Genomic DNA, 16,049 nt, shown 5'->3' with positions numbered 1-16,049 from the left:
GAAGGAGAAAAGTCTTGATACTGCAAGAATATGTGGTAATGACTTCTTTTAAGCCACCACATCTCTATGGGTTTTTTTTTTCTTTGCAAATTGGGATCACTCCAGGCTGCTCCGTTCCGTAGCACAACAGGGCTATAAAAATATTGGCGTACTATTACAGTGGAGCTCTGAGAAATTATTAAAAGCACGTGTCAGTGTGTGTGTGTGATTAATTTGAATCACATTAGAGATTTGCCACAAGGGAAGGAGTACTGAGACAAAGTGTCGGACGTGCCTTTAAGGGGTGTGGCCTAATATGTCTTGTTCAATTAATGACTGTGCCTCTCCTTGCCCACATCAGAGGACATCACAGGATCTTAATTGCACTTTTTTTATTTTAACCACAGTCGATGTGTCTATGATTTAGTGCAGGGCGGATGTGCAGATATGCGTGGCGCATAAGTGGGTCAAACCACCGTGTCCACTGGGAGGTAAACACACAAAGATGAGCTTTAATCCATTGGATTGGAGCTGCCTGCAGTAACTCAATTATACACACATCTGTTTCACTGCGCGCACGCAGAAAGTGAAGTGGGCCAAAAATTGCGCTGAGATTAGTCACTTATTCAAACTACCGAGGGAAGGACGTGGATATCATCACGTTCTTCATTTTTTTTTTAGATGAATTCTGAATTAGGAAAACAAATTGATCTTTTTCTCACCCCAGGAGCAAAAAGTTGCTTAAAAAAACAATAGTAACAACACTTTTGGTCTGGGAAGATTTCCACAATGGCACGTTTTTTTATTTTTTTTTATTAAAGTACTACTTTTTAACCCCCACCTTCCTGGTCCGCAAATCACTCATTTATTCAGGAAAGCTGACGTCTAATTCAGTTGTACCCATAAATATGCCTTTAGTGACCTCCAGTGGACAGAAGCTGAAGTGCTTCAGCTTGAATTTGATTGACCGCTAGATGTCGCAATATGAGCATAAAACAAGTCACTTTTGAAAACGGTCTAACAAGCTTACCTTTCTCTGACAGCTTTATTACAAAATTGATTTAATTCACATTTTTATTGTTGATAAAATCCAAAATCAAATTAATTTTCAAATCTATTAAAAATTAACGAAACAAAGAAATCAAGTGTGCCTGTAAGCATTCCCACCTAGCCTTTTTCCAGTGCAAAGTAGTTTCATTCAAATAATTTACTCCTAAGTAAAATGCAAATACATGTGCAGTTGCATTTAATATTTGTCAGTTATTTAAATATTTTGCATACATGGGCTATAGGCAAATAGAATAACAATGGTTAACATCTAGTTTTACAAATAGTACAATTAAGCACAATTGTGTCTAATAATCGCTTTCCACACCCTCCCTGAAGTTCATTCTTGATGTTTGAAATCTATTTCTAATACTCTTCTCCCCGGGGATCTTATTTTACGAACCACAACGATGTAAAGCCGTTTTGATCCATCTCCAAAATTGACATGCTGTTTCTTTAACAAGGTGAAGACAAACAGGTAAGAACTGTCAAAATGAATCGAACCCCCCCCACACACACAAAAAACAAATTCACCCGTTTTGCCGGCGGAGAAAAACAAAACGAGTGAGAACTGGCACTTCCTGCTTGCCCTGTTTTGGAGGAGAGGCCTTGACAGAAATAACACGGCAGCACAAGTCGGACTTAAGAGTGGCGTGTGCGCCTAATCATGTGTTTACAATGTGTGACAACACTTGAGGTTTTGTTGCGGTACCAACAAACCCATTATGACGTCATGGCAAATTGTCATCAACAACATCAGGTCACGTGGCATCAAATGAATTCAGGGACTTAAATTTGAAAATTAAATCCCCAAAAAAGTAAAAGACGAGCATCGAGGAGATGACGGAAGGTTGAAGGAGAAAGTTTATTTGAAATGAAACAGCGTTCTGTCATTATTGGTGTCAGTGAGAAAGAGTTAAGGACACAAGAGAGGAAAGGAAGATGCAAAAAAGAAAAACAACACGTGGCAATAACAAGGTAAGTCATAAGAGATTGACACAGAGTTAAGAGCATGCTGCTCAGTTCATGAAATACTTTATCACGTCAATTTTACACTTAACAGCTTAGATATAGCGTCTTAGCTAAAAAAAAAAAGTGGTGTGGTGGTACGTAACTTTCATTTTATTCCGTGATCAACTGTCAATCCTTGTGTGTTCTTTACATGCTTGACCATTATCGTTGATTCAGATTATAATTATGTATTATACTGTCCCCTAGTGGTCAAGGCTGGCACAAGATCAGCATTATGTCCACGAAATCACGATGCAAAAACGGTTGTATTTAATTACGTTTGCAAAATGTTTTCATATATTACAATACTTTATAATGTCCATATTTAATAAAAAAAATGTTATAAATGTTGGGGGCTGGAATGGATTAAGATGAACCACATTTCCGATCGTTTTAAGATGGCAATATATTCTGTGTGGGAACACTAATGCGTCAAATTTTGACATTTGCACAATAATACACAAGAACAGTAAAATAAAAAAAATAAAAAAATAAGAATTACCTCGGCCTCAACACTGACCCTGCCTCACTCTCCCGCCTCCGTAATGTCCTTCTGTTCATCTTGTGTAACATCTGTGGATGGTTTTCCTCGTAAATTCAAAATTCCCTCTGGCTTGATGTCCTTTAGAACCTTTAAGAACTGCAGGTTCAAATAAAACAATACAGCATTGAAATAATACATTATTTTTCTGGATTGTTTTGCAACCATTACTTAATATCAACTCACTTAAATATTAAATTTAAAGTGCCTTCTGGAAATTTGCCACAAAAGCCCAACTAACTATTTTTGTGAATGAACCTGTCGTCTCCGTCACAAGAATCAGGATGTCACAATATGATCAGTGCCCAAATTTATTAATCGTGAGTAGAGTCTAATAAAAATTGTGAATGTGACACATTTTAAAAATGCATAGGGTCATTTTTGTACAGAGTTAATGCTTACAAAGTTTAGCTAGCTGCCATCTTCCTTTGAGCCCAGCTTTAGGGTTGCAAAGGATCGAGTTTCTGGTAAATTTCCACGGGAATTTAAGATGGGGAATTTTTGGTGACTGGTTAATCGTGGGCACGCTCCACCAGTTGAACTCGAGCAAGAGAAAAATTAAATAAAGAAAATAAAGGATTACATCCATTTTTCATGATCTGAACCACCTGGAATTTTCCAATCCTAATTCCAGAGAGGTCGCAAGTGTGCCTCAGGAAACAAATGAAGTGAGGTAGAATGTTTTTTTTTTTCTCGGCACCTCCATTTCACAATTTTGCCATCATTCCCTTGATACCCCCAAAGTTTTGAGCAAAGCGAGTCTCCCGTCCCCCGGGCTACACCGAGCTCTCGTCCGGCCTGGCCGTCACCTGAGTGCATTTGCGCTTCTCGAAGATCCTGTTGAGTTCCTCGGAAATGGACGAGCAGTCCGACATGTCGCTTTGGGTGAGCAGCACGTAGCTGTTGCCGTTCATCCGCCGCAAGACGCTAGGCAGGGTCGCCGAGAACCCGTTGGGGATGTTGCTCTCCGGCGTGACGGGCAGCGGCGGGGCAGGCGGCGGGGATGCTTTCTCCTCGTTGGGTGAGGTGTAAGCCTCGCCCGGGACGATTTGCAGGAAGCCTCCTTCGTCGACGTTTGGTGGTTTGGAGACGCCGTTGCGGACGCCGTGTCCGTTACTGGAGATGGTCTTTAGCTCCAAGTGGGTGGAATTTCGCTGCTGTTTCCTGCGGTCTCTCTTCCCGCTCGGGTACGCCGCGGCCGCCGTGGGTAGCGAGTACTTCCCTCGGGTGCCAACCCGCAGGCAGAAGCCCACGTAGAACAGCACCACGGCGAGAACCACGCATAGGCTGCCCAGGATGGTGATGAGGGACAGATACATGGTTTCCATGTTCTTGGCGGAAAGCAGCTCCGAGTGCGGCATCCGAGGCAGCTCGGAGGGAGCGGGCGTCGCGGGGTTGAAGTGGCTGCGAGGGTTTCCCACGGGCGAAGGAGCCGAGTCGGGAGAAACGGTGACGTTGTAGGTAACCACGGCGACCTGGATGTTGTTCTCCACGCTGTAGCAGGTGTAAAGGCCGCTTTGGTCTCGGCGGGCTCGGATGATGAGCAGGCCGTCGGTGCCGGTCCGGAAGCCGGAGCTGAGGCCGTAGCCGTGGAGCTCCTGGCCGCCTAGCGTCCACAGCGGCGCGGCTAGGTTGGAGCTGAGCTCGCACTGCAGCAGCACGTCGTCGCCCACTCGCACCGAGCGGCTGCGCGTGGGCACTTCTGGAAAAGGGAGAAACGTTGAGATGATTCAAAAATTGTGATTCGGTGCAGAGCTAGAAAAATGCTAGCTCATGATTTTTTTTTTTTAAACACAGGTAGGGCAAGATCCTTTTTTAAAAAATATCCCTGTCGACATTTTGCCCTTCGTGAAAATTTCATCCAACAGTTCCTTGTCAGCCGGCGCATATTTTACATCAAAGGCCGTCCAAAGTTTTAAACTCGTTTTACTTTTAGCCTTCTTATCACCTAGCACAGGCCAAAACAAGAAGCTGCCACATTTGATCAGATTGAAAGTGCGAGGAAGGAGTCAGCATTCCCCTGCCATGAATATCAAGCAGATCTCTCTCACAACGGGATTAAAAGAACAGAGGAGAGCAGCTTGTGCATAATCAGCTTTCAAAAAAATGGAAACTCCGTGCATTGTTTTTGGTTTGACTTTCATCACCGGTATTGATCGATAGGAAACTTTCGGGAGAATTCTACCTACCCGTTTGAGAGTCGTCACAGCCCCTGCTGCCTTGCTGGATGTCCTGGATCAACGTGGATCTTCGAGGGGCGAGAAAACAACACATGAGTGCAATCTAAATATCTAAATATTTTTTTCGGTTGTGTTTTAAGATTTAACTGCTAACTCCGTATGTTTATGTAACACAGGTTCTGGATTGTGTATATGCTAATAGCGCTTTCTGCTAAAGTTCAGCTAACCAATATGATCAATAAAGAACAAAAAATTTTTAGCTGGCTAGCGTTTCCAATTTCCTTGGAGTAAAAGAGCTGCACGTTGTGTTTACTTTCAGCTCATGCTTGTTTCAGCCAACATAGGGATTACGTAACTTCTCGGAAAAAGGCCGCTGTGACAGGGCACACTGTTGTTTGAGGTGAGGCGAAAGGTGATAGGCGGCTTTTTTTTTTTTTTTTCTGATCACCTGATAAACACGCACACAAGCGTATCGGCCTATCCGCGCATGTTTTCGATTCGTATTATTTGCTTTGGTTAAAACGGGAAGTCGCCCTGTTGTGAAATGCCTTGGAAAATGTGCTGACACACACACACTCAGTCAGTCAGAGAAAGAGCACGTACTTGTCGGTGGACATCATGACGTCCACGCATTGGTCCCCGCTCCAGGCGCAGTGGGGGTCCCTGGCGAAGATGCAGTCGTAGCAGGAGGCGTACCGACGGCAGCTGAAAAGGGGCAGCTGCACTACGCCTGACGGGGAGCCCACGTACACGCTCACCTGTTACGCAACAAACAAATAATAAACACCCGTGCATGTGTGTGTGTGTGGTGTGGACACACTACCTGATCAACTGAGATGATCACATTGTCCACAGGCTGCGGTTTTTCAAAGAGCTGCAGCTCCTCGATGATGTGCAGCTGACTCTCCACGTGGACGGCCTTGTGCAACCAGCCTTCATCTGAAAGGCACAAAAATGCACCCTTCACATACATCATCATATATTATCTAATAAACCAATTACGTAACATTTGAAAACTCAAAAAAAAAAAAAAATTGCCGGCATTCTCTGGAGATAAAACGCCAAGCTGCTTCCCACCTGTTCCCATATACAACACATGGTACTCGTTCCCATCCAAGCCTTGGACGACATTCACGGCCATGCGAGTGTAGTCTGTGGTCCTCCTGAACAACAGGGGGCGGCGGTCGAAAGCCTGGACCTGCTGGGACATCAGCGGGTGCCTTCGGACAAAGTTGAGCACGTCATCGGGTAGGGAGGTGGACACGTTGATGCCCTTGGCCCTCGTGGTGTCTGTGATACACTAAAATAGGGTGAAGAAAATAAAAAATGAGAAGACCTTGCAGGTTCATGCATTTAAAAGTCAAGGTGGCACTTTTTTTTTTTTTTACCGTTCCAGGTCGTGGGTCAGGTATTTTTCCACTGTACTCCTTCCAGTTGGAATCCTGCGTCTCCATGTAAGGCCCTTGGAACGCCTTTTGGACATCAGACAGCGAGAAGCGACACAACGCAGACGCCTTTATGTTTTTCCTAACCCCCCACCAAAAAAAAAAAGAGAAACAAACACATGCGGAGTGAGCGAGAGCAGAGGACAAAAAAAAAATGGCGTAACCATGGCGACCGCTGTCGAAGTACAGTAGATCAGTGGCGCACCTACTTTAAAAGATGAAAATAACAAGATAAATGGCAAGAGGGAAGAGATGGGAAGGCGCAGGAGGAGTTCTGGCAGAGATGGAAGGAGCAGATTAGAGAGGAAGAGGAAAGACGAGTTGAAAACTCCACACAGCCCAGTACGAAACGGTTTATACACGTCCTGCTAGCTTAACGCCGACACATGCTATACATGGGCTAACAAAACTAATGTTGAGGCGGGAACTTATTTGAACGTAAGCAGACAGATGATTTTTTTTTTAAATCGACTGTCTGCCACATTTTCCGTTCCCGTCTTCGCCCGTTTCATGCTTTGATCTCGCTTCGACTGTCTTAACAGATCGATTCCTCACCAGCCCAGGCCGAAGATTGCGTAGAAGAACGTATCCTGCGGCGTGTCCCCGGGCACCACGAAGACGCTGCGCAGCTCGTTGAAGTGGAAGTCGTACTCTGGCAGGGAGCACGTCAGCCGGGCCTTGAGGAAAGACGTCCAACGTTTCTGGAGGGTCAGGAGGCCTCCTCGGTCTCCCTGAGATGTAACAGGTGGCGGGAGAAGATCAGAGGGAAAAAAATATTCTGTCATCTTTGTTTGTTTCGCTCACCTTGCAAATCCGAGCCACTCTCGCCACCCTTCCGTGGCCGCCAGAGGTGGCGCTGTGCTCCTGGCCGCCCTCGGTGAAGAAGTAGTAGATCTTATCGTCGTCGCCGTCGATACTACTGCTCAAGCTCTCCCTAACCAATGCCGAGCCCACAAAGCTGGCCTCTGGAAGAACGAGGCGGATGATCAAATGTGGAGAATAAAAGACAAAGTATCTGGACTACTTGGCACTACTGGGAAGAACCATTTTTCATTCCCCGTCGAGGAGACCCAATTATATCCTCGGCTCATGTTTATGCATGGTCCCAGAAATGCCAGTGACACGATCCCACTTGTTAGAAAACAAGCATCAAGATGCACGGCTCGATATTTAGATATTTATTTATTTCACTCAGTAGGTTGGCAGGAATTCAATGAAATAGAGACAAGCACTGCAAGTTTTAAAAAATGAGGCGTCTCACCATTTAACCAGCGTGTGGGAGCGTCCTCGGTCTTCAGAGTGGGAGAGTTGCGGCGGATATCGGGGAAGCTTCGAAACTCATATTGGGAAGCGGTAAACAGCTCCTGGTCTGAGAGGAAATCAAAGTTTTTTTTTTTTTTTTTTTTTGACAGGTATGGGGAGAAAGTCCCTACCAACGATGAGGCCGGTGTATCCCGTTGTCGGGCTGTAGGGACATTTGTCTCGGCCCTCTTCGGGTGGAGACATCTCCAAATTTTCAGCATCCTGTAACAAAAAAAAAACAAAAAAAAATTGTGCATAATCCACTTTTTTTCCCCACAGGATAGAATATAACAAGAATTAAATCAAATTATATTTATTTATATATATATATTTATTTGACCGTGGCTCTCCTTTCCCACCCGAGGCGGCATTACACTGATCATATGTAAAAAATCAAATAAAAAAAATGCTAAATAAAGCTACACTTTCTCTAACTCACTTATTAATTCTCTCCTTAAAGCTTTACGTTGGCATAGCAACAAGACACCTGGGTGCGTGGCCTTGTCGATATTAAGGCTGGAATACAAACACAGATCAAGCTGGCCTTGTGAAGCTCAAGGTTGGAACATCAGAAAAATGCAATTATTAGAATGATGAAAAGAAATGTCTGTCTCGCTGCTCTGACGTTTAGTGTTCAAATGATATGTATGGAAATCCCCACACGGGTTGAACATACAATATATGCACAGAGAGGACTGAAGGCGTGCGTTCCGCACATGTACAGGTGCGTGGAGTTGAACCTCTGCAGGAAGCGGATGTGATTGAAACACTCCGTCTGTTGGAAGCAAAAGAGGAGGACGATTGATTGAGGATAGAAATACAAAAGAGGGAGAAGTTCAATGTCCACCTTGTTGTCTTTCCCCTTGAGAAGACACTGGCGTTTTTGCTCGGGGGAGGCCTCCCACTTAATCTGACGTAACACAAACGCACAATCAGACACGACAGGACTGTTTTAAAAATCAGGGGTTGTCAACCGGTGGTCCGCGGCCCTCTAGTGGTCCGTGGTGGCATTGCAGGTGGTCCGCAAAATTGGAAATGGAAACCGATTCTAACATTTCAATTAATTAAATTAATTATTTACAATTGTAGATTTTTTTTAAATAAAATTGATTAATTATTTACAATTAATTTATTATGAATTAATTTGATATATTATTAATTTTGTGAATCATTTACCTATCCAGATGATGTCAAATGTAGCTGAGATTCCCAAAAAAGACAAAAAGACTGGATAGGTATCCTCCTCCAGTGCAAAATAAAAAAATATTCTACTAAAGCAGTGGTTCCCAAGTTGCGTATTGGTTATAATGGTGGACAAAACCAGTTGAAAACCCCTGGTGATTAATGATGTCATTTTTTTTAGCTTAAATGCAAAAGCAGCCTTAGAAAAAAACGAGCGAATCAACTCACAGCGAGCATAGGAGCGGCTGAGATGTCAGCGGCGTTGAGCGCAAACACCGCCCCCCGGGCCCCGACGTAGAGGCGCTGGCTGTCAGCCTCCAGCAGCATGGTGCTGTAGTTGACGGCCGAGGAGGAGCTGAAGCGCCTGCAGCCCTGCAGACCTGCGGGCACAAGTGGGATTTGTTCACGGAAATCCCACAGATGCCGAGCGGCAATCACATTTTCAGCGCTATCTTGATCATCAAGTTTAATCACACATGTTTCGGAAACCGGCCGGCGTGCATCTCCAAGACTGCGGAATAGTAGCACCTTCCATTATATTGCTCTGGATTCAATTTGCACTGAAGCTGCAATGAAAAAGTCAGCCTGGCTTAGAAATAACTTCAGATTGTATATAAGCACTCCGCAGAAATAAAATGAAAAGAGGCTTTTCTGCAGCCTGTATGTGAGACGAAGCAATATCGTCTTTGCGAGCTGGTAGAAAAGAAAGACAGTGTACGGCATGGAGTGGAAGGTTCTCACTTGAAAGTCCTGCAAAGTCGCCCCGGGGCTTGCGTAAGCACAACGGACCGTCGATCAGGGTGCCACTTGAATTGTGTAAACATGACACCGCAGCCGCCTCTAGGCTTTTTGGTAACAGCAACACGCAACCGACGTTGATGGTGAGAATATTTTATGAGCGGGAGAAGACTGCAAAAGTAATATGTCGCCAAGCTATTTTGGTATTGCTGTTGTATAAAAAGGAAGTTCTAGATAATACGACTGGAGGGTCAGGACAAATGTAAACAATATTAGTCGGAAAAAACAAAAAACTGTTGCCGTTCTCAATTCTTTCCTTCGAATTATCTCTTGAAAAGTGTTTTTAGCAGGATTTTTTTCTTCAGCGTCTGTAAATCAAATCGTCTGTCCATACTGAAATGAATGGAAATGCCATTAATCCGTTCCATGTCCCTATATATATATAAATCTTAACACAAAAACTGTACTTAAAAAATGCTAGCATTAAGCTAAATTGTCCAAGCTATTTTGGTATTGCTGTTATATAAAAAGGAAGTTCTAAATAATACGACTGGAGGGTCACGACAAATGTAAACAATATTAGTCGGAAAAAAAAAAAAACAGTTGCCGTTCTCAACAACTGTGGCAGTTTTTCCTTCGAATTATCTCTCGAGAAGCACTATTGTGTTTTTAACACGGATTTTTTCCTTTAGTGTCTGTAAATCAAATCGTCTGTCCATACTGAAATGAATGGAAATGCCATTAATCCGTTCCATGTCCGTATATATAAATCTTTTTAACACAAAAAAAAGACTGTACTTAAAAAATGCTAGCATTAAGCTAAATGGACTTTTTGTTTCATCTTCAGTTTGATAGTAAACTCTTGAATTTATACCAACGTGATCTCGCCTTGCTTGAAATGCGTTCCTCGCCTTTAGCCACAGTAACTCGGGATTGACTTGTGCATTTCTAACTTCCTCCCACGTCAGCTGATGCGTCGCGTTTCATTTCTGCTGTCTGATTGTGTGCTAACTCTTTCTCTCCGGGAGGAGGAGGAGTATTAGCGGATGGCTGCGTGGGATTTCCTGGACAATAACTTTGCCTACGTGAGCGTGCACACTATGAGCGGCTCACCGTGGGCAAACACGATGCTCCGAGACGATACCTTGAGGATTCCGCTGTGAGATGACAGCATCAAGGATGATTATCTTTACGTTGAATTAAAATAAAACTTTTGTTTTTTACATTAGAAAAACAATGATGAACCTTTTAGGACATTTTACAAAACACAGTTCCACAGAACCAGATTTTGAATCTACGGATGAAATTGAAAACTAAATTGACAGATTTATCGAGTATTAAGGAAAACAACGATAGCCTAGCATTAAGCTAGCTGATATTCATCACTTACGTGGCTTTGTTCTGGTGGTACACAAATTTCATAAAGCAAAAGTTAAAATTCAGATATTTTCATATCTAAGGGAAACAAAAGTGAATGCAATAGAACTGTGAGATAAAATTTGGTCAGGTTTAACGTCATACGATGAAGTAATGACAAGCTGAGGCACGTAGTAGTTGCTGCATACAAGATTGGAGGTGAAAGGGTACATTTTGAAACGCTGTTGGGAGAGAAAAATAAGCCAAGTTACATCATCCCAAGATACTGGAGGTAAAAATTATAGCTGTGTATCAAAATATGGCACTTTTGTAGAATACTAAATTCCTCACCAATAGTCATACAAGCGTTATCAGCGAGTGTCATTTTTTTTGGGTTGGGCTGGATTTGTAATTTTTTTCCTCAGCGTTTTCCGATGAACAACCCACAATGCAAAAATAACCAGATTTAATCACCTGGCTGGTACCTTCATGAGGTTGCTAAGATACAATGTGGCCAGATGACAGGAATGACGGCATTTACATATAAAAGCCTTCACGCAGGACTTTTTGACCTCAAAAGTGAGCACGAATGAATTTAAAATAAGAGCAATGAACAGCAGATTGTAAATCAGAACTGCACTTGATCCAGCTGAGGTGAGATAACTTCGCCGTACTAACGTGTCTTAGCTTAATGCTAACAGCCAATGCAAAATTCCATAGGTACGGCTAATGAAACTAGCATTAAACTTGCAGTAGTTAGACTCTTAAAGTCATAAAAACGGATATTCGAACAGATTCTTTTATTTACAATCTTTTTCGTGTACGTATTATACTGCCGCCTAGTGGCTAAAGCGTGCATTCCAGATGGACCAGCAAATATTGAATTAAAGTATGAAATCATGCTATAAAAACTGTCTATTTTTTTTTACATTATATTTAATTATAACTAGCGCACTAGTTTTATTGGAGGCTGGAAAAGAATAATGTGATAAAACGATGCATCGGCACAGGTGTTAGTCGACGTCGAGCGCGACAGTCGTCATGGTAACGGTGCACCCCTCAAAAAAAGTCGTCAGTCTCTGCGGGGGATCCGAACGGGAGGACTTTGAGAGACCAAGTGCCACGGGCGATATGACAGACAGCGCGGGGATAAAAGTCGGTATAACGACGGCGTTGATACTGGCGGGAAGATGTCGCGATGTGGGGAAAAACGATAGGAGCTGCGTCAGAAGAGCGTTTTAGTTTAAGAAAATAAACAAAGCTAACGTCATGAAGTACGAAGACCACGGAAAAAATGTTGAATCTCAATTACTGTTACAAATATAGAAATATATATATTCCACTCTTCTACCCAAAATTTTAAATTTGATAAGGAAAAGAAACACTTAAAGACTTTATAAAAACATACAATAATGCATAATTAAAATGAATTTTTAAAATGTGCCACTAGGGGGCTACGAATATCCTGTTCATTGTGACATCTCAAGTCTTCTTCCATCTCATCGGTACGGCACTAATATCAGTTATTTGTTGCAGAGAATAATTTCATTGTCTGTCAACATGGATGCTATTTAGCATTAAGCTAATAGTTTTTTTTAAACAACAAAATGAATAATTCTCTTTGTTTTAATGTTGTCAGCAACCTTCCATTTGCGGGCGTGGCAATAAACTGAACGGGTGTACCTAATGTTGTGGTTAATGATGGTTAATGAGCACTTTTGGATAATTGAGTGACACAAAACACGCTTACTATTGCTCAAGACGGTGACACGCGGAGTCACGTCGAGATCCAGCGGCGGTCTGAATGGGTAGGCGGCCGCCACGCACACACAGCAGCTAACCAGCAGCAGGAGCCGCAGTGATGAGGAGCGGGCCGCCTTCATCTCCACACACACACACACACTCAGTGAGCAGGATGCATGCACCAACGAAAAAGCTCACACAAACATATTCACACACTGGCTGCCTGGTTCACTGCAAGGACCTGAAAGAAGAGAAGACACAGCAAAATTATTTTTGGGGAAAAAAAATGTATTTGAATAATTAAAATAAATGTTTTGCTCCACCCCAGAATAAATTGTTACTAAATAATCATATGAAATTATATATAACTAATAATAATAATTGTCATAGGAGTCCGCTAGGACATCGTGACAAGCCCGCAGGTGTGCAAATGTAAATACTGAATGTGCTCCTTTGACTTTTCAAATATGCAAACAACAGCACAGCAGAGGCGTGTAACCAGTCTCAGTATCTCGCGTAGCCCAGCGAAGGTATTTTGCATAAAATCATTTAGCTAGCAGACTTTCATTAGGCAGGTTTGATTAAACATCGTGCTGTTTAAATATACAGTGTTGAATATGATGTCGTTTTTCTTAATGCTTTGGTTGTTTGTGTAGTAGTTGAGATTTATGATTACTGTAATGTCTATGCTAATTTTCTTTAGCGTCATGTATTAAAAGAAAAAAAAAAGTGTGGTACTCCCATGCCAATTTTGGAAATTAAAATAATAAAAATGACAGATTTACGGGTTTTTTTCAGGCGGGGCTTATTGAGATTTATCACGATTTTGCAAACTCGGAAATATAGTGTACATCAAGGCCGGCGATTCCGACAGTCGCGGCTTTGAGCTAGTGACGGACTTTCACCCCGACTGAGATTTGGCAATAAAAAAAGTGCCAGTTGCCTTTACAGACTCATCTAAGCTCCTTTGATCGGGTTGCGGGGGAAGCGCGCCAAGGAGCCCTTTAGGAGTCATTTATCTGGCTCGTGCAAATGACCGTCAAGGCCTCTCCATGCTTTCAGACGGCCGGTTCATCAGTCTGCCAAAGTGGTGCTGATGTGGTCTTAAGAAAAAGAAATTGGGGAGGCTTTCACACAAAACAAAGAAGAGGCGGAAGCTACGAGCCAGCTGGGTAATATATTGTCTGACAGTCACACATTTAAATAGAGCTCGGATTTGCAGGCACGTTTACCGTTTTAGCAGCTGAAAAAAAATATATGACAAGGCGACTTCATCAATAGTACAAAAAAAGACTTGACTCTCTTTGTACCAAGGCATGTGTGTCTACAACTAGTAGAAAAGACGACAGGCGCGATTTTAATAAGCCTTCTTTGTTTGACTCGGCAGTTTTGTGTTTGTTATGAGTCTATAGACTTTGTAAGGCTCAGACAAAAGATGGCGGCAGTTGAGGATGATTCTTTTGCTTCAGCTTTGTAATCAGTAAAAATGACCAAATTGTGTGATCTTGTTTGGAGTCAGGGAACAAGGATGCAATCAATATTCAATAGGAGAATAGAAACATTGTACCGTGGACACACAGCACAAAAGTTCATTCAACTGTGTCGCTAGTCGTGAAATTTCCACACTGACTTCATTCTAAATGTTTGTGGTCTTCTCGGCAATCATGAGTTCATCCTAATAATTTTTTTTTTTTTATCTCAATGCAGCTTCCAGAATGTGTATGTTGTCTTTTTATCCAATCAGATTTAAGTTTTTGTGTTGCCATGTCAGTCTAATCTGCCCTTTAAAATCAGTATTATTAAAAGTGAAAAATTTCCAGAATCAATCCGATTTTAAATTTCGATTTAAATGATTGGTTGGTCAAAGCAAACCTGTTCTGTTTGCAATATGCACACATGAATATATTTAATAATCAGCATCTTTAGTGAATATTTTATTTCTGAAGAAAGTCGGCGACAACCCGCACAAAAACATGCAAATGAGAAATTGAAAAAAGTGAGGCAAGAACATAGAAACTTTTGAGTGTCAAGCAGAGGTTAACCGGTAGTACAAGAATTATTCACTACTTGCCAAAAAGCATCTTATTGTGAAGTTAGTGGATTTGACTTCTATGGGATCACAAGTCAAGTCCGATGTTGACTTTGAGTTAGCAGACTTTGAGCAGATGGAAATTGCAAGTTGGTCCAGACTTGCTGTCAAAAATTAAATCTATTTAGACACTGGTGGGCCACAAAATTGATGGGGCGAACCAAATTTGGGCCCCGGTCCTTGAGTTTGACATCTGTGCTTTAAGTTTTTTTTCCCCCTCGCCCACAGATGACGCGTGATAGTAATTCAAAATACTGGTTTCAGTTGATTAGATCACACACTGGTTGAATGATTTGTCAGGTGTAAACTACGGCAAAAAAAATCCTTATTAAGCATCATGAGAGAAGAAATCACGATAAGTAACGCTATTTGAAAGTCTGCTGTGCTTTTCAAGTCTTACCTTAATCACGTGGAAATCGTAAAGAAGAAAAAAAAGCAGGAAATAGTCTTCCACGTACTATTTATTGCAAGTGGACTTTAGTCCTGTTGACAGACCTGCACGAGCGACTAAACGAGCCAAACCCGCCCACGACGTTCACACTTGTACCTTCTAAAAAAAAAACCTCTTAGTTCTTCTTACGTGCCGGTTCACTTTAAACGATAAAAGCCGCTTTTTTATGCCCGGCGAAGAGGCGTCGTCTGCGGCAGTGTGCGAGTGAGCTTGGTGTCGCAAGTGGACTCGAGGTTTTAAAAAAAAAAAAAGGGTACACTCGAGCAACCTGTCTGTTTAAAACCTGAGGAGCAACAGTGACACCAGCAGGATTGTTGATGAACTGCAGGCTAAATAATCAACTTTATTAGAGCTGCGTTTCTCAAAAAACATCTGTATTCTTATGCAGTGATATAAAATAGTGCTTTGGCACCATTATTTGGCATCTTTGGGAGTCAAACGTTCCGAAGTGGAGTTTGCCTCCAGCCTGTGATTTTCTGGGGGATCAATCCAGGGGGCTCCCCATCTCTCAACTATGATTCTCTAACCATGCAAGTGTAAAAACAAATCCTAAAAAATCCCAACTGCTGTTTTATTGATGTTACTAATTAGTGTGGTTTTGCAAAAATGCTGACTCAGTGATTAAGAGACACAAATGCAAACAAAACTTGATGTTGCACCAGGAATATTTGAGGAAAAACTCATTGGGGCTCTACTGTACTGCCGCATTCCACCTCGAGCTGTTTGCAGACATAAGAAATGCTGCTGTGCTGATGGGGCAGATCCAAGATCCAAATCACTGAGGCTGTCTTGATACCTAATGAGTAAGTCTGGAAGGCGCAGACATCTTATTGAAATACCCTAAGGGGGACGAGGACCATTAATCTCCTGGCCAACTATGGATTGGATCAAACTTGCATGAATGGTCAGCCTGCAGGTCTTTCTCGTTTGGGGATGACTCAACCTGACCCCCCCAAAAATAACAATTTAAATTGAATGAGTAATA

At 42.4% G+C, this 16,049-nt stretch overlaps 1 protein-coding gene across 3 annotated transcripts; it reads right to left on the bottom strand.

Moving 5' to 3' along the window:
• Nucleotides 1-1,872: 1,872 nt before the first annotated feature.
• On the bottom strand, nt 1,873-15,306 carry sema4ga (sema domain, immunoglobulin domain (Ig), transmembrane domain (TM) and short cytoplasmic domain, (semaphorin) 4Ga). 3 transcript variants are annotated; one of them, XM_049735979.2, is made up of 16 exons: nt 15,014-15,306; nt 12,741-12,765; nt 12,532-12,664; nt 8,916-9,067; nt 8,353-8,415; nt 8,182-8,280; nt 7,637-7,727; nt 7,465-7,572; nt 7,008-7,168; nt 6,759-6,934; nt 6,147-6,285; nt 5,836-6,058; nt 5,582-5,697; nt 5,362-5,516; nt 4,768-4,826; nt 1,873-4,280 (listed from the first exon to the last, which is right to left on the bottom strand). In XM_049735979.2, exons 3-16 carry the CDS (start codon nt 12,662-12,664, stop codon nt 3,355-3,357), a joined length of 2,601 nt encoding a protein of 866 aa, XP_049591936.1. In that variant the 5' UTR covers nt 12,741-12,765; nt 15,014-15,306; the 3' UTR covers nt 1,873-3,354. The 3 variants fall into 3 exon arrangements, with proteins under 3 accessions (XP_049591936.1, XP_049591934.1, XP_049591938.1); XM_049735977.1 differs by having other exon boundaries at nt 12,532-12,765; nt 15,014-15,305; XM_049735981.2 differs by lacking the exons at nt 8,182-8,280; nt 8,353-8,415; nt 8,916-9,067; ... (1 more) ...; nt 12,741-12,765; nt 15,014-15,306 and adding an exon at nt 7,945-8,171.
• Nucleotides 15,307-16,049: the final 743 nt, after the last annotated feature.

Source organism: Syngnathus scovelli, chromosome 12 (genome assembly GCF_024217435.2).
Source record: "Syngnathus scovelli strain Florida chromosome 12, RoL_Ssco_1.2, whole genome shotgun sequence".
NCBI classification, from domain to species: domain Eukaryota; kingdom Metazoa; phylum Chordata; class Actinopteri; order Syngnathiformes; family Syngnathidae; genus Syngnathus; species Syngnathus scovelli.
Note: the sequence above shows the minus strand (reverse complement) of the source record. Positions and strands in the feature narration are given on the sequence as shown.